Genomic DNA, 26502 nt, shown 5'->3' with positions numbered 1-26502 from the left:
AGAAGTACAAATTGTTTGTTACACAGTAGTCATGGGTACTACTGTGTAACAAAGTAGGGTACAGCATAAGGAATATGGTCAATAATATTGTAATAACTATGTATGGTATCAGATGGGTACTAGATCTATCTGGGTGATAGATGGGAGGAGAGTGGGGACGTAGGCTGAAAAAGGTGAAGGGATTAAGAAATACGAACTGGTAGTTAAAAAACAGTCATGAGGATGTAAAGAAAAGCATTAGGAATATAGTCAATAATATGGTAATTACTATGTATAGTGCCAGGTGGGTACTAGACTAGTCAGGGGGATCACTTCTTACGTTATATTAATGTCTAACCACTATGATGTACACCTAAAATTAGTATAAAATAATACTGAATGTCACCTGCAATTGAAAAAAGCGAGGGTGGGGGAGATAAAGGAGAATAAGAGGTTCAAAGTTCTAGGTACAAAACAAATCTGTCTTGGGGATGCAACATATAGCACAGGAAAAATAGTAATATTGTGATAGCGTGGAACAGTGTCAGATGGTTGCTGGACTTATGGTGATCACTTCTTTAGCATAGGGAATATAATCAATAATAGGGTAACAACTATGTATAGTGCCAGGGGGGTACTGTTCAATAACTATGATATACACCTGAAACTAATATAATATTGTATGTTAGCTATATTTTAATATAAATCTTTAAAAAAATTCTCTCTTTGTACAAAGAACAGATTGGTGGTTGGCAGAGGCAGGGGTAAGGGTGGGCAAAATGGGTGAAAGTGGTTAAAAGGTACAAAATGCCAATTATAAAATAAATAAATTCTGGGGATGTAATGTATAGCCTGGTAACTATAGTTAATAATACTGTGTTGTGTATTTGCAAATTGCTAGAAGAGTAGATCTTAAAAGATCTCACATACACAAAAAGATTGTAACTATGTGTGTTGATGAATGTTAACTAGATTTATTGTGGTGATCATTTCACAATATATACATATATCGAACTATTATGTTGTACACCTGAAATTAATATGTATCAATTATATCTCAATTTAAAATTTTTATCTCTAAAAAATTTCTAACAGTAGTATTACTATAACAAAGAATTACTCTGGATTTTTTTTTTTTTTAAGATTTTATTGGGGGAGGGGAACAGGACTTTACTGGGGAACAGTGTGTACTTCCAGGACTCTTTCCAAGTCAAGTTGTTGTCCTTTCAATCCCAGCCGTGGAGGGCGCAGCTCAACTCCAGGTCCAGTTGCTGTTGTTAGTTGCAGGGGGCGCAGCCCACCATCCCTTGCAGGAGTCGAGGAATCGAACCGGCAACTTTGTGGTTGAGAGCCCACTGGCCCATGTGGGAATCGAACCAGCAGCCTTCGGAGATAGGAGCATGGAGCTCTAACCGCCTGAGCCACCGGGCCGGCCTTACTCTGGATATTTTTATATTTTGATTTTTTATATGAAAAAATTTCAAACATATACAAAACTAGGTGAATAGTATAATGAATGTATCACCTAACCTTACAATTATCAACTCATGGCGAATCTTGTTTTATCGACATCCTAACCCACTCAAGCCTCACCCTCCAAGATTATTTTATAGCAAATCCCAAATATCTGAATATCATATGTAAATATTTAAAGATATATCTGTAAAATATGAGTTCTTTTTTTTAAAAAAAGTAAATAACCACAATGTAATTGTTCTATTTAAAATTGTGACTAACTCCTAATATCAACTATAGAATTAGAGGTCAAATTTTCCTGATTATCTCAAATATACACACAGTTTTACAATTTATTTCTTTTAATCAGGATCCACATAAGGTCCAGATACTGCAATTGCTTATTATGTATCAAGTCTCTTTTAATCCCTACCTCCCTTTCCTTTTCTTAAATTTACAATTTATTTGTTGAAGAAATTACGATTTGTCCTACAGAGTTTCCCATAATCTGTATTTTGCTGATTGCATCCCTATGGTGTTATTTAAAATGTTTCAATGTCTCCTGGATTTCCTGTAAATTGGTAATTAGATTAGTTAGACCTAGAAGCTTGATCATATTGAAGTTTGACTTTTTTTTATTTTTGGCAAAATTACTTTGTAGGTGGTGTTTCATACTTCCATCAAGAGGCACATGAAGTCTGTTGGTCTCTTATGATGCTACAATGATTAGTGATAGTATATCTTTAGAATTAGAATATTACCATTTCCAATCGTTATGATTCCCTTTTCACATATTAGCTGTAATACTTTTATAAAGATAAATTGGTCAAAAACTATTTGAATACCCTGAGCTGTTGTTCATATGGAAAAGGCACAATAAATATTCTTTCTGATTATTTGCCAATTTTCAAAATAATTAGTTGGTTCCCCAACAACTTCTAAAGGTGACCAGTAAGAATTTTATTATCCCTTACGTGTTCATGGAATTCAGAACATCTGGTGTGCTTTAATCCATTACAGCTATTATTCTTATTGATGATCAAACTCTTCCATTTTTGACCAATGGAAGCCTCTTCTAGTTGGTTTTTGAGTCCTTTTTATTCAGTTTAGTAATCTTAGATAGTTTATTGGCTTTGGGTATGACAAAATATTCCAAGCTATTTTACACATTTGCTTCCTAGATATGGAATTAAACATTTCTCTAAGGAATCCTGCAAATCTTTTAGTGGGGAGTGGTATTCAGAGAGCATAATCTAATAGTAGCTGAGCTCATTGCAACCATGTGGTCATTGCTTTCTAGGTCTTTCTACGTGATTATATGTCCAAAGTAATAACAATTATGGTCAATTTTCTTTGGATTTGGAGGCGATTATGTTTCTATATTCAATTTTGTTTTATAATTATGTAAAATATTTATATAGTTTCTAAATCAAATCTACAGAATCAAGTATATTCAGAGAAGGTTAGTTTTAATACCTGTCCTCGTTTCTACTCTGCTCATTTTCTCTACCTATAGCGAACTTTTTTCCTTAAGTTTAGTTTATCTTTCCTCTTACTTTGAAATATAAGCAAATACTTCCAATATATATTTTTATCCACACCTTTCCTTAGATAAATACTGTTATACTATGTACACTTTTCTATATCTTGTTTTTTCAAGTAAACAATATACCCTGGAGATCTTTCCTCAATCCTTTGATAGCTAGCTATTAGGTTGGTGCAAAAATAATTGCGGCTTTTGCAATTATTTTTAACCTTTTAAATCACAATTACTTTTGCACCAACCTAACAGTACTCCACTGATTGGTTGTAAAATAGTTAATGCAACCATTTCTCTATTAATAGACATCTGGGATATTTCTAGACTTTTGCTATTATAAACAGTGAATAGTTTTAGACTTTTTAATATACTGTAAATTTATTTTATATAAAGGCTATATAAATTTACATTGCAGCTATCAATACTGAGTGAAAAATTTACCATAATTTAAAATTTCAACAGAAGTGAATTCTTGCTTTCAAAAGAGTTGCAAATGGTATTGCTTTATTTGCATTCCCTGATTATTAGGGGAGTTGGATTGTTTAAAAGAACAAACATCTACCATGCTGAGGTCAGTGTCCCTCTTTGTACTCTCCAACCATCCCATGTATACATGTTGGACCACCACTCCCATACATTCAGATAGTTCGTGAGGGTGCTACATCTAGGAGGCACCCTCCACATCAGACATTGCAAACATATTTATTACAACAATTTTCTTAAAAGTGGAATTAAAGTATCTTGAAGGAAAAAATCTTATTTCTGATTTGTACAAAGGTAGTGCATGGGCTAGTTTGGTCCTATAATATTGATCCATAATATTTATCTCACGCGAGTTCACTTAACCCTAGGTAAGTTCTTCTCAGCAACCTACCGTGTTTCCCTGAAAATAAGATCTAGCTGGACAATCAGCTCTAATACGTCTATAATATATAATATATAATATATAGAATAATATATGTAATAATATATAATATATAATAATATGTAATATATTATATAAGACCTGGTCTTATATTAATTTTTGCTCCAAAAGGCGCATTAGAGCTGATTATCCGGCTAGGTCTTATTTTCGGAGAAACAGGGAAAGTGCCTGAAAAGGCACTCAGCACAAAAAAGTCACATTAAATGCTTTCGGGATATTTAAAAGGGTTAATGAATGAATGAGCTGTGACTCTCAAATGAAGAACCTTGTTCACGTACTATTCTCACAGTAACTTCGGTCATTTCTCACTTTTTAAAATCCTATATCACTTCTTTTACTCTTCCTTTCTGACTATCTCTCATCCTACTGTTCCAACATTCTAAACCTTGTCTTTTCAATCTTCCTTTCCTGCACATTTTACTGTCCATCATTACCACTGCTTACTTCATGTCTGTAAATTCTCTACTTTTTCACTAATGCTAATTGAATGAATCTTTTCCAAGATATATTTGTAAATACGAACATTTTTAAGAACGATCTTTTCCTTTTTTATTATTTTATATTACTTTCAGGAGTAAAATATAGTGGTTAGTTATTTATATAATTTATAAAGTGATCACCCTGGTAAGTTTAGTACCCATCTAGCACCATACATAGTTATTACAGTATTATTGACTATATTCCTTATGCTGTACTTTACATCCCCATGACAATTCTGTAACTACTGATTTATTGACAGGAGTTCTTACTCCCTCCACCTTTTCACCCAGCCAAGAATGATCTTTTCTGAATATTTCTGAAAGCCTCCACTTAGTTACATGTGTTTCTCAAAAATGCTTAAATAAAAGAAAAACATTTTAGGTGTTATGTTCTTAATTTAAGGGAAAAACATATTTTATCTTTGACATAAATTTGTGCCTCCAATTTATTCTGATTGATCTGAGAGACAAAAAGACCTGGAATGAGTGAGAAAGAAAACTGTATGTGTGTTTAAGCTTTACATCTTTATATTCTGTTTTCCTCCATTACAATTAACAGCCATAAAGATAGGAACTATTTGTATGTTGTTTACTGCTATATCCACAGGAACTAGAAAAATGCCTGGCATATAGTAAAGGCTATTAAATTTCATTCATGAGAAGCACAATACTAGGTACTTTATATTGATTATGTCAATCTGCACAAAAAACTTAATCAGGCAGATATTATTTTCACTTTACATAAGAATAAGAATCACAGGAAATTTCCGGTCAAGATGGCGGAATAGTTAAGCACTATGTTTCCTTCCTTGCATGACCACATCAAAATTACAACTAAACTACAAAACAACTATCATTGAGAATAGCCTGAATTCCAGCTTAACCGAAGTCCTACAACTAAGGACATACAGAAGAAGCCACCTCAAGACTGGTAGGAAGGGCCGAGATGCAAAGTGGGATGATTCCACACCTACCTGTGACTATTAAAAATCGGGAGGGAAATCAGCTAAGGAGGTCACACCCCACCCCAGGGAGGAGCAAGGGGTCCCAGCCAAACACCAGTTTCCCAAGCCCAGGGTGCAAGTACCAGGGAGAAAAATGGCCATAACTTCTGGCTATGAAAACCAGTGGAGATTGTGACTGGGTGAGGTAGAGGGCAGCTAGAGTTCCAGGCATTCTACTTAAAGGGCCCAAGGACAGACCTTTCTCACTGATGGACTCACTTGCCCTGAGCTCCAGCACTGGGGCAGCAGCTCTAAAGGTGCCAGGCCACACAGGAAGGAATTGAACTGTCTGGTCTCAGGGTGAGGGATGGAGAGGCAGCATTCTTTCAGAAGGAAGTGCTGGAATAATCCAGTTTCCTTGTTGAGTGCTCACCCCTCCCAGTGTGCAGACACAAGTGGCCACCATATCTGAGGCTCCATCAATCTGGCTAATTCCGTTCGTCCACCCTACCATGGTGATTCCCTGAGACTCCGCCAAACCCAACTTGCTGACATACCCATGCCACTTTCAGTGACTTTTCCATATAAACAGCCTGACTTGGCTCATGCTGCAGAGTTTCCTAAAATCTCTCAAAGGTTCACAAAACCCAAACAAGCAGCACCTGCTTTCAGTGTGTCCCATACCCCTGGCCTGGTACTAATGGTAGCTGGCCTCAGCTTGTGGCTAGGCCTCTTTGGCACCTCCAGACCCAGCGGATGGTTGCCATCTGAGGAATGGTTTGTGACTCCTGAGGTGGCCCCAGGCAGGGTACAGGCTTCGGCAGAATGGGGCCATCTGGGACTGGCATGCCTGGTGACCAGCTTCAGACCAAGCAAGAGCATCACCCAGCAACCTCCAAAAATGACACACCCAAAGGACAGACTGGGCAGGCACCACAGCCCTGCTAAACTGAACCCTGCTCTGTAAGGTCAGCCCCTCCACTGTAGTCATGGCCAGTCCTCACAACCAATCAGTCTGAGGATCAATCCCTAACACTGTCATGCAAACAGTACCCAAGGCTGAACCACAAGAGATGCAAGCACAATCAACACAAGGGACACACCAAAAGCACCCAGCTCAGGTGACCAGGGAGACACCTACTAAATAAGGCCACTTGACAAAAACGAGGAGACATAGCAGCTCTACCAAATACATAGAAACAAACACAGAGAGGTAGCAAAAATGGGGAGACAAAGAAACATGTCACAAACAAAGAGAACAAAACTCCAGAAAAAGAACTAAAAACAGAGAAAAGCAATCTACCAGACACAAAATTCAAAACATTGCCTATAAGGATGGTGGATGATTTCATGGAGAACTTCATCAGAGAGATAGAAAACAAAAATGTAGAAAACATAAAAAAGAACCAGTAGGAAATAAACAATACAGGGGTGGCAGGAAGGCTCAGTTGATTAGAGCGCTGGCTCTTAACAGGGTTGCCTGTTCAATTCCCACATAGGATGGTAGGCTGCGGCCCCTGCAACTAAGATTGAAAACGGCAACTGGACTTGGAGCTGAGATGCGCCCTCCACAACTAGATTGAAGGACAAAGACTGATGGGTCGTGGAATATTGGGTCCCCAATATTCCCCAACAAAAATTTAAAAAAAGGGGGGGGCAGCTCGTTGGCTCAGTGGTTAGAGGATGGTGCTCATACCACCAAGGTCGTGGGTTCGATTCCCACATGGGCCAGTGAGAAGCAACAGCTTGAGCTTCAAGCTGACCCATCGGTGGGCAGCTAGTTTGCTCAGTAGTTGGAGCATGGTGCTCATAAAACCAAGGTTGCTGGTTCAATTCCCACATGGACCAGTGAAAAGCAACGGCTTGAGCTTGGAGCTGAGCTGCTGGTGGGCAGCCTATTGTCTCAATGGTTAGAGCGCGGTGCTCATAAAACCAAGTTCGCTGGTTCAATCCTACATAGAACAGTGAGAAGCAATGGCTTGAGCTTGGAGCTGAGCAGCTGGTGGTCAGCCAGTTGGCCTAGTGGTTGGAGTGTGGTGCTCAAAACACCAAGGTCACCGGTTCGAGTCCCACATGGGCCAGTTAGCTGCGCCCTCCACAACTAGATTGAAAAACGACTTGACATCCTGGAAAAAACACTGTTCCTCAATATTCCACTCTCCAAAAAAACAAAGAAAGAAAGAATACAATAACGAATATGATGAATACATTAGAGGGAATCAACAGTAGATTAGATGAAGTAGAGAATCAAATCAGCGATTAAAAAATAAGGTAGCAGAAAACACCCAATCAGAATAGCAAAAAGAAAAAGAATCCCCAAAAATGAGAGTTTAAGGGGCCTCTGGGACAACATCAAGTGTACCAATATTTGCATCATAAGGGTACCAGAAAAAGAGAAAGAGTGAAGAATTGAAAAACTATTTGAAGAAATAATGACAGAAAACTTCTTTAACCTGGCCAAGGAAATAGATATACAAGCCCAGGAAACACAGAGTCCTAAACAAGATGAATCCAAATAGGCTCACACAAAGACACATTGTAATTAAAATGCCAAAGGGTAAACACAAAGAAAGAATCTTAAAAGCAGCAAGAGAAAAGCAGTTAGTTACCAACAATGAAGCTCCCATAATACTATCAACTGATTTCTCAACAGAAACTTGACAGACCAGAAGGGACTGGCCCGAAATATTCAAAGTGATGAAAAGCCAGGACCCACAACCATAATCACTCTACCCAGCAAAGCTATCATTTAGAATCAACGGACAAATAAAGAGCTTTCCAGACAAGAAAAAGCTGAAGGAGTTCATCACTACCAAATCTGTATTATAACCTATATAAGATTATATAATCTTATAACCTGTAACCAGGAATGTTACAGGTTATAAGGATCTCTTTAAGATTGGGGGGGAGGGGTTAAAATATGAATAATAAAATGGCAACAATTACATATCTATCAACAATTACTTTAAATGTAAATGTATTAAATACTCCAATCAAAAGAGGGTGGCTGAATAGATAAAAAAACAAGACCATTACATATTCTGCTTATCAGAGACTCACTTCAGATTGAATGACACACACAGAGTGGAAATAAAGGGATGGAAAAAGATATTTCATGAAAACAGAAATGAAAAAAAAAAAAAAGGTGGGGTAGCAATACTTATACCAAACAAAAGAGGTATAAGTTTTTAAAACAAAGGCCATAACAAGAGACAAAAAAGGACCCAATAATCCCCCTTCTGGGTGCTTATCTGAAGAAACTCAAAATGCTATTCTGAGGGAACATTTGCATCCATATCATCATTGCAGCATTATTTACAATAGCCAAGATGGGAGGCAGCCTGGGTGTCCACTGGTGGATGAATGGATAAAGAGGAGGTGGTACATATGAGGTCTGAAAAATAAGTTCGTGAACTGTTGCAGTGATGTTGCTAACATTTTTTTGACATCAGAGGGATTATTCATTATGAATTTGTACCAACTGAACAAACAGTTAACCAAGTTTATTTGGAAGTGTTGAAAAGGATGTGTGAAAAAGACGAAAACGACCTGAACTTGACACCAACAAGTCAACACTCTTGCATCACGACAATGCACTAGCTCATATGGCACTGTCGGAGCAGGAGATTTTGGTGAGTAAACAAATAACTGTATTGGAACACCCTCCCTACTCACCTGATCTAGCCCCCAATGACTTCTTTCTTTACCTAAAGATAAAGGAAATATTGAAAGGAAGACATTTGGATATCAAGGGTAATACAACCACAGCTCTGATGGCCATTCCAGAAAGAGTTCCAAAATTGCTTTGCAGGGTAGACTAGGAGCTGGCGTCGGTGCATACCTTTCCAAGGGGAGTCCTTGTATATACAATAGACTACTACTCGACAGTGGAACAGAATGGATTCTTGCCATCTGAGGCACCATGAATGGACCTGGAGGGTATTGTGCTGAGTAGAGTATGTCAGACAGAGAAAGACAGATACAATGTGATTTTGCTTATATATGGAATCTAGAAAACAGGAAAAATGAACAAAACAAAAACAAGCTCATAGATATAGAGAGCATTTTGACGTATGCCAGAGGGAAGAGGTGTTGGGAAATGGGCTAAAAATGGGACGGCATTAAGAAGTACAAATTGGTAGTTACAAAACAGTCATAGGGATGTAAAATATACCATAGGGAATATAGTGAAGATCATTGAGAATCCTTATAACCATTGCTTTGAACTCTACGTCTGGTAGATTGCTTGTCTCCATTTTGTTTATTCTTCTGGAGCTTTGTTCTATTCTTTTGTATGAGATATAGTTCTTTATCTCCCCATTTTGCTTGCCTCTCTGTGTTTGTTTCTATGTATTAGGTAGAGCTGCTATGTCTCCCAGTCTTAGGAGAGTGGCCTTATATAGTAGGTGTCCTGTGGGACCCAGTGACACAGTCTTCCTGGTCACCTGAGTCGCATGCTCCAGATGTGTCCCATGTGTTGTGTTTGCCCTCCTATTGTAGTTAAACATTGATTGCTGTTGACAAGTCAATGGGAAGAGTTGACCCTCAGGCTGATTGGTTGTGAAGACTGGCTGTGAGTACAGTAGGGGAGCTGTTGTGTAGGAGCTGACCCTACAGAGCAGGATTCGCTTTAGCATGACTCTGGTGACTGCTGAGTCTGCCCTTTGGGTGTGTCATTTGTGGAGGTGTTTGGGTGGCACCTGTATGGTGCTCTGGTATGATCTTAAGCTGGCCACCGGTGTTGGTTCTGGAGCCTCTTGGAAGGGGCTCTAGTGCAGGCCAAGTCCAGCCACTGCTTGTGCCCTGCCCAGAGTCACTTGGTATGAGCTACAAAATGGTCTGCAGATGGTTACCACTTGTACTAGTCTTGGAGGTGCCTGGGAGAGGCTATGCTGCAAATTGAGGCCAGCTGCCACTAGTGCCAGGCTTGGGGCTAGCTTAGCAAGAAGTACCGGGCACACCGAGGCCATATGCTACTTGTTTGGGATTTGACAACCTTTTAGAGATTTTAGGAAAGTCTATAGCATGAACCAAAACCAGACATTTGTATGGAAAAGCCGCTAGAAATGGCTTGGGTAGGCCCACAAGTTGGGTGGGGTGGAGTCTCAGGGAATCACCAGGGTGGGGCAACAAAAGGTTTTAGCTAGGTTGATGGTCCCTCAGATATGGCGCCTGCCTTAGAATTCAGGCTGGGTGGTTGGAGGGCTCAACAAAAGACCAATGGCTTCTGTCAACCCTTTTGTCTAGGAGAAAGCTGTGCCTCCAGTCCTTGCCCTAAAACCAGACAATTCAGTTCCTCCCCATATATCCCTAGTGCTCTTTGAGCTGCTGCTCCAGAGGTGGAGGTCAGAGTGAGTGTGTGTGTCAGCGAGTAAGTCCATGTATGGGCCCTTTAAGAGGAACATCTGGGACTCCAGCAGTCCTCTATCTCAATCAGCCACAATCTCCACTGGTTTTCACAAGTTAAGGGGACTTCTCTTCCCAGCTCTGGAACCCTTGGCTGGGGAGCCTGGTGTGGGGCTGGACCCCTTGCCCCCCAAGGGGGACCACTACAGCTGAGATAGCCCTCCTGATTTTTAACTGCCAAACATTGGTGTGGACAAGCCAGTTCCATGTTTCTACCCCTCCTAGCAGTCTCGAGGTGGCTTCCTCTGTATATCCTTAGTAACAGAACTTTTGTTCAGCTCGACTTCAAGCAATTCCCAGTGATGGTTGTTTTGTAGTTCAGTTTTAATTTTGAGGTAGTCATGGGAGATAGCAAGCACAGCATTTATGTACTCCACCATCTTGACCTGAACCCAGGACTCAATTTATCAGTTGGAGATTTCAACCCACTAACCAAACTACAAACTCTTATGTGCCACTATATGGCCATGAATAAATAGGTTTAATGATATTTTAAAATTTCAGTTTGTCAAATGTCTCAGCAATTATTTTTCTTCTCATTTTAAGTAAAAGAAACATTCAGAATATATTGTTATAAATGTAGAAATTTTTACTGATCCATTTGGGTTAGCACAGAAACCAAAAAATAAGAGTTGAGTATATATTGTCCAATAAAATTCCTAAGAATGGAATTGATAACCTTACAGTTTTCCTCCACTCTATAAAACTTGTCTTTTTAAACACTCTTTTAAGTATTTTTCATATTTTGATAGCAATAAGATAGGTAAGAGGGCAGACACAGATCAAATTAAAAAATAATAAAAGAAAATAAAAACTACCACTTCAAATTACAGACTGTCCAATAATTTTTGTTTATAAATTAACATATTTAATGTCATTGATTAAGAATTGTCAAGATTCCAATGAATCTCTAGCCCTCCCCCTGCAAAGCTATAGTATAAGAGAGCAATGTGGCTATGACATCTGTCATTCTATTGGTGCCAGGGGTAATTTAATTGATACATCTTGTTAGGTGGGTGTTCTATTCCTCCTTCACGACTCCCTGTTCACCTCACACACACACCCACTACCAAAAAACTATTAGCTTAGTTTTAGAGGCACAAGTAAGTTTTGTTTCTTTATAGAAACCCTTTTGCTCTTCACTTTAAACCACTATTTATCATTGGTCCACAGAGAACAAGTAGGTCACCTGTGGTCTGCAGTAAGTTTCAGTTGGCCTTTAAGCAGGTGTATATGTATGTAAATATTTTAAAATATTCCTTAACATCTAGAAAATATGAAATGAATAAATGTGTGAAATTTCAATATGTGCATATACAAGCATATTTTACTTGTAATGCTGTTGATTTAAAATGAGCCTTATGACTATTAAAAAAACTAAAGGATATGTCTGAATTTCGTAAGAATCATAACTGCATACTCCCATTCCAGAGTGCCTGAGAGATTTATTATTTAAGAAGGAGCAAGAAGCAGGGTGTACTGCAGTACAGCTGAAAAGTACTGTCTTCATGGTTCTTTTCTATTCCTGTCTCTGAAATGATTTATGAAAAGTTGGCAAATAAGAGATACATAGCCAATACTGTCTACAAAATCTAGTAAACATCATATATAAATAATTCTCAACAGAATGCTCTTTTAAAACTAATTTGACAAATCTGCTTTAATTTTAATCTCAGCATTTAGTAATTATGGCTTTCAAGTACACAAAAAATTTTAACTAAAGAGAAAAATTCAATTCAAGTTACATAACTTGTTTCATTACTTATAAATACCACTGGCTGGGTCAAGAAGACAAAGTACAATAATCAGCTGTGCTAGCTCAGATTCACAATCTTCATATTAATAAGCATATCACAGTTATTATTTACTCTGTAAAAAGGAAAATGCAGAAGTCACTTGAAGACATAATACACAGTCATGCTGATGATGTATAATATGTAATAAGGGGCATATAATACCTAGAAGTGGTTTTTTAAGGCCATGTTGAGGCTCTGAACAAATAAATCCCAGAATCAAGAGTATTTTAGTTACTTATCATTTCACTTTTACCTGGAATTTAGGAACTATTATCAAATGCTGAATCACTAATCACTTTTTTTAAGTTAAATAACTTTTGAAAGACACACATACTATGCAAACTGCTGCTTTACCTTCATGACATCTCTATATGACCGGATAGCTGAGACTTTTCTCTTTTCATCTTCTTCATCTTCCAGGCCTTCATCTGCAGCCTCATAGCCCTCATCATTGCTACCATCAGCTTCTACTGTGTTGGCCATGTGATCAATAAGTTGCTCCAGGGGAGGGCTTAATTCCCTTTCTTCATTTTCCTTCAAACCATAGTCCAGTGCTTTATAAATAATAATTCCCAAAGATTCAATAACCTAGAAACATTAAAAAAAGGTGGTTAATGGAAACAACTAAACATTTTAACAGAACAAACTATAAAGCATAAAATATTCAGTATGCTATTTAAGCTAGGTCTTATCTATTCCATTTCAGAAACATATGACAAATTAGATATGTGGAGATATTTAAAAAGCTCAACTAAAAAAAAAAACTCAAAAGGAAATTTTTGTGTGATTTCTTCGGACCAGTATATAACATACAAACCCTTTTTATGTTTTCTTAGATTTATGCTGTGTGCTGAAATCTATAGTCTCCATTTATATAAACTACTAATCATGTTAAATTTCCACATTTCCTAAAGATATCTTTGAGAACAGATATTGTTATCAAAGAATATATACTTTCAGAACTCTTATGGCAATGTTTATCTAACTAGGGATTTGATAAACATACCAAGGATCTGAGAAACTGAAAAGTCAGTTATTGGTAGTACCTAACTTAAGCTTAAATAAATTTTTTTCCATTTAATTATTGGAAACACATTTCTCATATAGAGACTTTTTTCAACATAGTGCAGAGATACTCCTTCCTACCACCCTACCTCCACCAATATTACCTCCCAGGGAATATGAACCTGATTTTCAAACACTGGAGATATATATATATCTCCACATATATATATAATCACTGTCTAATATCACCCTGACAAATGCTCCAGGCTTTGGCCAATATAGGGAATTCTTCTTTATTCCGTAACATTGCCTTTCTTTTCTCAGAAAAGTCACATATAAACAACCCCTTTATTTTACAATACCAACAGCTAATTTCACCTTAACCATTTTGGTACAACACAGGCAACACCACCAAAGATTTAGGATTAATTCTGACTTTTATCACTAACCAATTGACTCAGGGAAAATTACTTCTTTTAGTCATGACTTTTCTTATCTGTAAAATGGGTAACAATGATAGCTACATCTCAGAGAATTTTGTTAACACTAAATGCATTCACAGGATTTCCGGTCAAGACGGTAGAACAGGTAAACACTATGTTCACCTCCTATCATGACCACATCAAAATTACAACTAAACTACAGAATAACCATCATCTGACGTCTAGCTGAACCCAAGTCCTACAACTAAGGGCATACAGAAGAAGCCACCTCAAGACTAGTAGGAGGGGTGGACACAAGAATCAGGCTGGTCCCACACTCACGTCTGAGTGTTAGAAATTGGGAGGGATATCTCAGCTGTTGAACCCCACTACCACCACAACCACTGGAGTACTGAGGGGTCCCAACCCCATAGCAGGCTCCTCAGTCCGAGGTTCCAGTGAAAGGGAGAGAAGTCCCCATACTTTCTGGCTGTGAAAACCAGCTAAGATTGTGACTGGGTGAGATGGAGGACTGATGGAGTCCCATGAATTCCTCTTAAAGGGCCCATACATGGACTCACTCACTGACAAATTCACTAGCTCTGAGCCCCAGCATTGAGGCAGCAGCTCAAAAGTTGCCAGGGACATAAGGGGAAGAATTGAGTTGTATGGCTTCAGGACGAGGGCTGGATGGGCAGCTTTCTCCAGGATGAAAAAGCTGGCAGAAACCATTGTCATTTTGTTAAGTCCTTCCCCCTCCTGACATGCAGACACAGGTGGAAGCCAATTACTTTAAACATAAGTAGATTAAATGCTCCAATCAAAAGATAGGGTGTCTAAGTTGATAAGAAAACAAGACCGTTACATATTCTGCTTATCAGAGACTCACTTCAAATTGAAAGACACACACAGACTGGAAATAAAGGGATGGGAAAAGATATTTCCATATTAAATTCCATGAAAATGGAAATTAAAAAAAAAAAAAAAAAAAACTGAGGCAGCAACACTTATACCAGACAAAATGGACCTTAGAACAAAGGCTACATAACAAAAGACAAAGAAAGACCCAGTAAGCGCACCTCTGGGTATTTGTCAGAAGAAACCCAAAAGCTACTTCAAGTGGACATGTGCATTCATTTGTTAATTGCAGCATTAATTACAATGGCCAAGATGTGGAGGCAGCCTTTTCCATTGTCCATCAATGGAAAAATGGATAAAGAGGAGATGGCACATATATACAACAGAATATTGTTCAGTCACAGAAGAGAATGGGTTCTGCCATCTAGGGCAGCATGGATGGACCTGGAGGGTATTATGCTGAGTGAAGTATATCAGAGAAAGACAGATGCAATGTAACTTCGCTTATATGTGGAATCTAAAGAGCAAAATAAACAAACCAAACAGAAACAAATGCATAGACACAGAGAACATATTGATGGTTGCCAGATGGTGGGGTCGGGGGGGGGGATAAAAAGAGGGAAGGGATTAAGAAGTACAAATTGGTTGTTACAAAGTAGTCATGGGGATGTAGGGTATAGCATAAGGAATATAGTCAATAATACTGTAACAAGTATGTATAATGTCAGATGGGTAGTAGATTTATTGGGGTGATAGATGGGAGGAGGTTTGGGGGCAGGGTGAAAAAGGTAAAAACGTGAAGGGTTTAAGAAGTACAAATTGGTAGTTACAAAATAGTCATGGGGATGTAAAGTAAAGCACAGGGAATATAGTCAATAATATAGTAATAACTATGTAGAGTGCCAGGTGGGTACTAGACTAGCCAGGGTGATCACTTCTTAAATTATATAAATGTCTAACCACTATGCTGTCCACCTGAAATTAATATAAATAATATTGAATGTCAAAGAAAAAAGCCAAAGTAAAATGCAAGGGCAGATTGACATATAAGAAATGAAAAAATGAAACAATCAAACACACTTAGAAGTTTAACAGTCTTTCTGTTGGCCAGTATAACAGAAAGAATTGTTTATATGGTACAAATAAAAGGAAAAGTCAGAAGTTTTGAAAAACACAATAGAGTTACTGTTATTATATATTATAGCCTTAAAAGCACCCAGATTCTCTCCAAAAAATTCTCCACAAAATCTGAAATCTACCTTACCAAGAGAAATAATATTTTCTCAACACAACTTTCAAAATAAATATGAAGCTTAAAAATTCCCAACTTGTAATTTTTAAACAATACTGTTCTTTTTTATACTATTTCTCATTGAAAATATATATTTGCATTGGTTTTTATAGTCTGACCTGGAACTCTAAATATTATTTTCAGCTGTTTTTTGTGAAAATGGATCTCCTGAGTTCCAAGTCAACTGACTATTTTCGTCACCTGTTCTGGTGCACCCCACCCATCAACCAACCCATTCTAGAGAGGGTACCTTTTCGGTGCTTCCCCTGGCAGAAGGTGCACACTGCTTTCATCGCACTGCTTTCTCACCACAGGCAGGTGCTACTTGGGGCGGGGATTTTTAACTTTTAGTTCAGCAGAACCTGGCACTGGGATGTGCACTCAATAAAAACTCGTCGAATTGAACCTAGAGCAGTCATGTTAACAATCAGAGCATCATAGCTAGTATAATGAAAAACTTAGACATCAATAAAAGTTTAAATTATGTTCCACATAGACTTTTTAAGGCTGAGAAGGTGTTACTGCAATATTCTCACTTAGAAGTTAGAGTTAATTGAGAGTCTTCACATGTTTGGATGAATCTAATCATCTATATCCCTACCCCTCCTCTGAGATGCAGGGGAAAAAAGAAAGAAAAACCACAAAACCAAAAGCCAATGTCAATACCAGCGATAGCTTCCAACCTTAGCAAGGACCCCAAAGCTTCATTCTCTTCCCTGCTCACAACTTCCCCTCCAGAGGCCACCCATTCTTCAAGAAGACCATTTTATACCTTCTTTCTTTGCAAACCTCTAACACCCCTTCTGCCTTTCTAGGTCTCAGCTGGTAACTTTCCCTCATACTCCACTGGGAAATAAAAGTCATTAGATGAAAACTCATTCTTTTCCCCATCTTCAAGTGTTCCTTTGATAAGAATCTACACTTCCTTTGCCCTTCCCTCCTCTCACAGTAAAGGAAGTGTCCCTGTTCCTATCAAAGATCAATCCCACCCTCCCTGAACTCCCTCATGCCCTTCCAGCCATAATCCCATTTCTGTGCTGCCTCTCGTAGCAAATCTTCTCAAGAATATCTGCATACACTGTCGCTTTTCGCTCCTTCCATTCATTGTTTAATCCATTCCAATCTGGCATCTAATCTTTTTTTTTTTTTAATTTTATTGGGTAACTGTTTTTTCCAGGACTCATCAACTCCAAGTCAAGTCGCTGTTCTTCAATCTCATTGTGGAGGGTGCAGCTCAGCTCCAAGTCCAGTGGCCGTTTCCAATCTAGTTGCAGGGGGCGCAGCCCTCCATCCCATGCGGGACTTGAACTGACAACCTTGTTGTTAAGAGCACGCGCTCTAACCAACTGAGCTAACTGGCCATCCTGGCATCAAATCTTTTAAGCCACTGAAACCACAGGTAAAATCACAATCTCTAATGCCAAAAATAATGAACAATTAAGTCCTCACCCTAAAAGGCGATTCAACAGCATCAGACACAACTAACAATTGTTTTCTGTTCTGAACACTCTGGACTTCTGATTTTCCTGTCAATTCAGCAGCTACTTCTTCTCAATCTGCCTGTAGATGCCTTCTCCTATCGCTGTTTAAATGATGGAGTTCCTCAGAGTTCATGCACTCTGCTTTCTTTCACAATCTCTTGCAAAGTGCATTTAATCATTACCAACGCTATAAATATGAAATGTATCCTGATACTACTTCCTTAACTTATGTTACCAGCCCAGAGGAACCTGTTGTCTGGGTGGCTATAAAAGCCTAACTGGTCTTCCTCTCCCCGGTGTCTCTAAATTTCTATTCATTTTATACAGTGATATCAGATTAATCTTTCTGACGTGGTTTCAAACTATTAGGCTGGTGCAAAAGTTATTGCAGTTTTTGCAATATTTTTAACCTTTAAACTGCAATTATTTTTGCACCAACCTAATATTTAACGTAACACTGGTTAAATATGTATCAGTTAGGATTAACCACATGTGTATTAGGGCTCTCCAGAGAGAACCAATAGGATGCATATACTTATAAAAAAAGAGATTTATTACGAGGAATTGGCTCATGTGATCATGGAGACTGATTAATTCCCAGGCCTGCAGGGTGAGTCACCAAGATGGAGACCCAGGAGAGCCAGAGCCAATGGTGTCGTTCCCAGTCAAAAGGCCAACAGGCTCAAGACTGAGGAAGGGCCATTACTGCAGGTCAACTCCAAAGGCAGGAAGAAAGCCAATGTCCCAGTTCAAAAGCTGTTTGGAAAAATTCTCTCTCTTACAGGAGGTCAGCTTTTTGTACTATTCAGGTCTCCAACTGATTGGATGAGGCCCACCCACACTAGGGAATGCAATCTGCTTTACTCAGTCTACCAATTTAAATGTAAATCTCATTCAAAGACACCTTCATGGAAACACACAAAATGTTTGACCAAATATCTGGGCAACTCAGTCAAGGTGACACATAATATCAACCATCACAAGTCCACCCCTTGTCAACTTAGCACTCAGATACAACTTCTTAAACCTTCATCCCTAAAAGAAGACAATGACAAGGTCACAATTCCATCTAACATGATACAACTATCCTGCATGCAACCAGAAAACACCAACCCCTCCCTCAGAAGAGGTTCAAAGTCCTTGAGGCATATTCAATATTCAAAACAAAATGAGGAAATAATCATGACAATTACAATCCTTGTTTCTGTAAATCACCATGTGGTCATAGCTGGTATTTATAACTACCTTTTTCCAATACCCATCCCATATTCCTTTACTAAGTACCTCAGTTGATTGTGGTTCTTTACCTTGTGAGGTTACCCAAACCTTCATTCCCAAAGGGTCCAGGCCATTAGTATTCCTGCCTGGACTGGAATGTGGTTCTCCACTGACCTTAATCACAAGGCATAGTGATAATTCTAAGAGACACTGGTAGAGACCTCCCGTATTCCAGACATACTTTCCTTAGCTCCACTGTAGAGTCACAGTCCAACTGCCCGTTGGTAGTCAGGATCAATGACCTCAGACAGCACGGCAACTCTGTTTTTGCCTGTTGATTCACAGGCATGAGGGACCCAAAGTGGCCAGATGCAGTCTTAACTCCCAATTCAATGAAATCACTCTTGTGTTTCCTGGTACAAGCATTCCACCCTTTGGAATTAAGGCCTCTAGGCCAGCAGAGCATAAGCAGAATGGAAACAGGCAGCAAAAATGTCACTAGTGGGTCATTAGTGGGTAATAGTATCAATAGTGGGTAATAGTGAGTGGTGCCCCCTCCCTATTTCCACCTCTTCGTTCCTGGAACTGTGACTCCTGCCTATGAGAAAAACAGTACTGTACATTGAGTGCTGACTCAGAGCATATACAGCTTTCTGGAGAACCTTGCCCTAGTCCTGCAAGGTATTACCACCTAGCTGTCACCGTAACTGAGTCTTTCAAAAGGCTATTCCATCATCCTATCATGGCTGCAGCTTCAGGATGATAGGAAACATAGTAAGACCAGTGAAATCCATGATGATGGGCCCATTGCCACACTTCATTTGCTGTGAAGTGAGTTCCTTGATCAGAAGCAATGCTGTGTACATAGGGAATATAGTGTATAAAAACTAAGGTGTCAGATGGGTACTAGATTTACTGGGGTGATCACTTTGTAAGTTACATAAATGTCTATCAATATAATATTGTATGTCAACTGTAATTGAAATAAATTTTAATTTCAAAAAAATTAAAAAAAGAAGCAATATGTGTGGAATAACGTGATGGTCAATGAGGCATTCTGTAAGTCCATGGATGGAAGTTTTGGCAGAAGCACTGCATGCAGGGAAGGCAAATACATATCCAGAATCAGTGTCTCTTCCAGTTAGAATAAAATGCTGCCCTCCATGATGGAAGTGGTCCAGGTAGTCAACCTGCCAGCAGATCACCCTGGGGAATGATGCCATACTGGGTTATTGGTCTCTGTTGCTGACAGACTGGGCACTCAGTGGTGGCTATAGCCAGGTCAGCCTTGGTGAATGGAAATCCATGTTGATGATCCGATGCATAACCTCCATCCCTGCCACTGTAGCCCTGTTTATGAGCCCATTGGGCGATGACAGGGTGGCTGGGGAAAGATGCTGACCGGGGTCCACAGAACAGGTCATCCTATCCACTTGAATATAAAATCCTCCTCTGCTGAAGTCACTCTTTGGTGAGCATTCATATGGGACCCAAATATCTTCATTTTTTTTGCCCATACAGGGAGTTCTATCCACATATCTTTCCCCCAATTTCCTTGTCATCAATTTTCCAACCATGTTCCTTCCAAAAAAAGTGCACAACCAGGTGCACTACTCCAGGGTCTGCCCACTGGGAGGATTTCCCTTCACTACCATCCTTCAAGGACATCCCAGAAAGGAGCTGTGGTGCTGCAGTTGTCTATTTTCAGGTGGTGCCTGCATATTCTGCAGAAGGCCTGACCCTTCTCTTTTTCTGTCAGCTAACTGTAGAACTCCCCAGAAGACAACAGGTATAGGCTAAGAAAGAGAAGGCAGTGTAACAGAAGTACATCTGCACAGTGCCTTCAGGGTCTGCTTGGGCCCAATCACATAAGTACCACTGCCACTTGATGATGGAGGGCTGCTGTAGACACCCAATTTCATGACTTGAAGACTCCAATAATACTCAGTTATGATGGATGGCTCAGGTTGCACGCTAACTTGGTAGCCATGTTTAAGTGTTCAGTCTCTACTACGGCCCAGTAGCAGATGAGAGAACACAGTAGGATGAGACTAAAGAGGTGGGGATGGGGGCTTCACACATCACATAGGACCTCATATAGACTATCTGAAGGATCTTAGTCTTCATCAGTAAATGTAATGGCAGGCCATTGAAGTGTTTTGGGGAGTAGGATAACCTGATTATATTTTTATTTTTAAAAATATTGTGCTACAGTAACCAAGACAGTATGGTATTGACAAAAGAATAGACAAATAGATCAATGGAACAGAATAAAGGGCCCAGAAATAGACTCACAAAAATATAGTCAACTGACCTTTGACAAAGGAGCAAACAAAACTCAATGAAAAAAGGACAGCTTTTTTCCAAATGATGCTGGAACAGCTGGATATCCACATGTAATCTAGACAGAGACTTTACACCTTTCACAAAAATCAACTCAAAAGGGATCATAAACCTAAACATAAAATGAAAAACTATAAAACTAAAAGATAAACAGAGGAGAAATCTAGGTGACTTTGGGATTGGGACTTTTTTAGATATAATGCCCAAAGCATGATCCACGAATGAAAAATGTGAAAAGTTGGACTTCATTATAATTTCAAAAGTCTGCTCTGTAAAAGGCACTGTTAAGAGAATGAGAAAATAAGCCACAGCTAGGAAAAAATATTTGCTATATACATAGCTCATAAAGGACTGGTGTCCAAAATATACAATGAACTTTTAAAACTCACTAAGAAAATAGCCCAATTACAAAATGGGCAAGTGATCAGAAGAGACACATCACCAAAGAAGATATACAGATGGCAAATAGCATATGAAAAGATGCTCAACATCATACGTCATTAGGGAACTACAAATTAAAATGACAATGAGATCCCACTACACACCTTTTATTTTTTTTTATTTTTTATTTTTTTCACTACACACCTTTTAGATTGGCTAAAATCCAAAACACTGATATCATCAAATGCTGGTGAGGATGCGGAGCAACAGGAACTCTCATTAATTGATAATGGGAATGCAAAATGGTTTAGTCACTGTGTTACACATTTTGGCAGTTTCTCACACAACTAGACATACTCTTACCATACAATCAAGCAAATGCACTCCTATTTACCCAAAAATAAATTGAAAACTCATGCCTATGGAAAAACCTGCACATAAATGTTTATAGTAACTTTATTTATAATTGCCAAAATTTGGAGCAACCAAGATGTCCTTCAATAGGTGAATGGGTAAACAAACTGTGGTACATCTATACAACGGAATATTATTCAGAGATAAAAAGAAATGATCTATCACACTACAAGAAGTCATAGAGGAAACTTAAAAGTATATTGCTAAGTGAAAGAAGCCAATCTGGAAAAGCTAAATACTGTATAATTCTAACTATATGATATACTGGAAAAGGAAAAACTATAGAGAAAGTAAAAGATCAATGGTTGCCAGGGATTTGGGGAGAGAGGAGGAGATGAAATTGTACAGCACAGGAGATTTTTAAGACAGTGAAACTATTCTATATGATACAGTAATAATGGACACATGTCATTTATAACTGTCAAACCCCACATAATACACAACACAAAGAATGAACCCTAAATATAGTCAATAACATTGTAATAACTATGTATGGTGTCAGGGGGGCACTAGACTTAACAGGGGCATCACTTTGTAAGTTATATAAATGTCTAACCACTATGCTGTACACCAGAAACTATAATATTGAATGTCAATTGTAATTGAAAAATTAAAACAATTTATCAAACTTAAAAGTTTCTGCACAGCAAAAGAAACTATCGACAAAATAACAAGGCAATCAACTGAATGGGAGAAGATTTTTGCAAACAGTGCCTCCAATAAGGGGCTAATATCCAAAATATACAAGAAACCCATGCCACTCAACAACAGGAAAACAAACAACCCAATTGAAAAATGGGCAGAGGACCTGAAGAGACATTTCTCCAAAGAGGACATACAAATGGCAAATAGACATATGAAAAAATGTTCAACATCACTAATCATCAGAGAAATGCAAATAAAAACCACAATGAGATATCACTTCACCCTGATTAGAATCATCAACTAATCTATCATCAACAAGACACATAGTAACAAGTGTTGGAGAGGCTGTGGAGAAAAAGGAACCCTCGTACAATGTTGGTGGGAATGCAGACTGGTGCAGCCGCTATGGAAGGCAGTGTGGAGGTTCCTCAAAAAATTACGAATAGAATTACCATATGACCCAGCAATCCCTCTCCTGGGTATCTACCCAAGAAAATCTGAAACCATTTATCTATAAAGACAAGTGTGCTCCAATGTTCATTGCAGCTTTATTTACGGTGGCCAAGACATGGAAACAGCCAAAATGTCCTTCGATAGATGAATGGATAAAGAAGTTGTGGTATATATACACAATGGAATACTATTCGGCGGTAAGAAAAGATGAAATAGGAGCATTTGTGACAACATGGATGGATCTTGAGATTACAATGCTAAGTGAAATAAGTCAGACAGAAAAAGCAGAGAACCATATGATTTCACTGATATGTGCTACATGAACCAAAAACAACAAAAGAACAAGACAAACAAAAACTCATAGACACAGACAATAATTTAGTGGTTACCAGAGGGTAAGGGGGTAAGGGATGGTAGATGAGGGTAAAGGGGATCAAACATATGTTGATGGAAGGAGAACTGACTCGGGGTGGTGAACACACAATGGGATTTATAGATGATGTAATACTGAATTGTACACCTGAAATCTATGTAACTTTACTAATAATTGTCACCCCAATAAACTTTAATTAAAAAAAAGAATACTATAAAGTATATCAAAAAAAAACAGAATAAGTCATGGAGATGCAATATACAGCATAGTGCCTATAGTTAAAAGCACTGTGTTGCATATTTGAAAGTCATTAAGAGAGTAGATCTGAAAAGTTCTCATCACAAGAGAAACTTCTGTAACTATGTATGGTGATGGATATTTACTAGATTTGTTGTGATGATCATTTTGCAATATATACAAATATGAAGTTTGTTATGTTGTACAGCTGCAACAAATATAATGTTGTACTTCAATAAGAAAATAAAAATATTAAAATTAAAATGCCAAAAAAAACCCAATTTTTTTTAAACATGATGGATTGATGCTATCAGTACAACATGAATGAACCTAGAAAACATGCTGAGTGAAAGAAGCCAGTTATAAATACCACATCCTGTATGAATCCATTTACATAGGATGTCTAAAATAGGCAAATGCATAGAGACAGAAAGCAGATTAGTGGCTGCCAGGGGCTGATAGTAGGAAGGAATGGAGAGTGACTGCTAACAGATATGGGGTTTATTTCTAAGTGAAAAAATGTTCTGGAATTAGATAGTGGTCGTACTTGTACATCTCTGTGACTATACTAAAAACCAGTGAAATGGACACTTTAAATGGGTAAAATTTATGATATGTGAATTTTACCTCAATAAAGCTGTTAAAAAAGAAAAAGAGTGAACCTTAATATAAACTATGGACTTTAGCTGATGATGATGATGATGATGATGATAATGATGATGATGATGACGTATTAATATTGATTCACCAATCGTAACAAATGTACCACACTAACACGAGATGAAAATAATCAGGGAAACTGGGGGAAGTGGGAGGTATGTAGGAACTCTGTACTTTCCACCCAATTTTTCTATAAATCTAAAATTACTCTAAAATAAATAAAACCTATTAATTTGAAAAAAAAGATAGTATGGCTTAAAAATTAGAGTGCTGGAGAATAGATGAGAAATGGGTGAGAGCAGATGTAGAAGATTATTTAGGAAACTACTGCAGTACAGTCCAACCTAGGGATGATGGTTTCTTGGGCTAGGGTGATAATAGTGGGTAGAATGAAAATGGTGAGGATTTGAAAAGCCTTTAGGGGGTAGAATTGATAGAGGATAGGACTTGGCAATGCATGAACTGTAGGGAATGGGAATCAAAGTGATCCCTAGGTTTCTAACTTGGGCTAGCTGAGAGAGTGGTACCATTTACTGATACAGAAAACTGGAGCAAATAGTTTCAGAGAGAAAGGTAAGTTCAGATATGTGTAAGAAACACAGTCACAGATGTTAAATAGGCAGCTATGTGGACAGCAAAAAATAGCTATGAACTGGGGTCATAAAGTGGGATTTTTGGACCTATAATGGGTGAGTGAAGTCACGAGAGTGTATGAGTCACCTTAAGGACGGAAAGTACATGAGAGAAGAAAAACCAAAAACTTAATAATTGGCCAGAGAATAAGAAATCGGAAGACTACACTACACTATAAAGGAGCAATAGTATTGGGGAAGGGAGAGAATGATGAAATCTACAGACTATGCTATCACAAAAAGAGTGAAAAATACTTCAAGAAGGCAGGCATGCATGGTCATAGGTATTGAATGTGGTTAAGAGACAAGTGGAGGCCTAGGAAACATCCACTGGATTTAGTGAGGCAGAGGTCACGGTGACTTTAACAAGGGCAGTGTCGTGAGTAAACAGTGCTATGTGTACTCAGAAACTTTTATGAAGAGGAAGGGAAATATAGGGCAGTAGCTAGACATGAGACAGGGCAGAGGTAAGCGTTTTTTATTACTTCTTTTATTAAGACTACAGAGTCTTAAGCATGTTTAAATGGTGATAAAAAGAAAGTAGAGATAAAAAAGTTCAAGGTAATGAAAAGATAAGAGGTCAGAGTTTCTGACAGTGACAAAATATTCCATGAGCTTTGGCAAATTGGATCTCCAATAGCAGTTAGTCACACACACAAAAAATTCTTTCTCTGAAATTTAAATATGCTTTTTTTTGCTTTTATTAAGTGGCAAAAGGGTCCATTCACACGTGCATTACTCCTTTATTCAATATTATTTCCTGAGCACTTTCTATGTGAATAATCATAAATTGAATTAACAAGCCATTTAAGTCTTGTGCATTCTGAACCCAGTGAACTTTTTTTTCCATTCACAGTTCCACACCGAGTTCACGTTAGTTGTTTTCATATTGCTGTATCTTTCTTATTTCATGTTACCCTCTGCCTATGGCATTTTTGTCCAACAAATCCTACCTACATTCTTATCCTTCAAATCCCATCTCAATATTGCCTCCTCTATGAAGTACACAGGGTGTGATCACAAAATATGGTGAATGTTTAAATAAAAAATAATTTATTACAATAAAAGACACATTGCCATTAACCCTCTCCCCCAAAAATACTCCCCCTCACTTTCAACACACTTATCCCATCATTCTTGCCACTCTCTGAAGCAGTTCTGGAAGTCCTCTTTCGTGAGCCTCTTTACTTCATCCTCCATCATGACAACACTCTGTGTCACACATCACTTCTGGTATGGCAAGTTCTATCAAATGAAAACATTACAGGGTATCTTCATTCACCTTATTCACCGGATCTGGCACCGTGTGGCTTCTGGCTCTTCCCCAAAGTCAAAATGACCATGAAAGGAAAACATTTTGATTCGACTCAAGACAGTGAGCCAGCCACGACAGTGCAACTAAAGACATTCCTGAAAGAGGACTTCCGAAACTGCTTCAGAAAGTGGCAAGAACAATGGGATACGTGTGTTCGAAGAGAGGAGTAGTATTTTGAGGGGTATTAATGGCAATAAGCCTTTTATTTTAATTTTTTTTATTTAAACATTCACCATAGTTTTTGATCACA

At 38.3% G+C, this 26502-nt stretch overlaps 1 protein-coding gene and 1 non-coding gene across 3 annotated transcripts in view; one reads left to right on the top strand and one right to left on the bottom strand.

The window, feature by feature from the left end:
• The window catches only part of SPIRE1 (spire type actin nucleation factor 1), a 228606-nt gene that overhangs the window by 119221 nt on the left and 82883 nt on the right, over positions 1 to 26502 (bottom strand). For both annotated transcript variants that reach the window (XM_033087714.1, XM_033087715.1), the window contains exon 3: positions 12879 to 13112. In XM_033087714.1, coding sequence (XP_032943605.1) covers positions 12879 to 13112 — 234 coding nt within the window. The remainder of the gene's footprint in view (positions 1 to 12878; positions 13113 to 26502) is intronic.
• TRNAM-CAU (transfer RNA methionine (anticodon CAU)) lies at positions 6981 to 7053 on the top strand. The gene has a single exon. It is a non-coding gene; the product is annotated as a tRNA-Met (tRNA).

Source organism: Rhinolophus ferrumequinum, chromosome 19, assembly GCF_004115265.2.
Source record: "Rhinolophus ferrumequinum isolate MPI-CBG mRhiFer1 chromosome 19, mRhiFer1_v1.p, whole genome shotgun sequence".
Taxonomy (NCBI): Eukaryota; Metazoa; Chordata; class Mammalia; order Chiroptera; family Rhinolophidae; genus Rhinolophus; species Rhinolophus ferrumequinum.
Note: the sequence above shows the minus strand (reverse complement) of the source record. Positions and strands in the feature narration are given on the sequence as shown.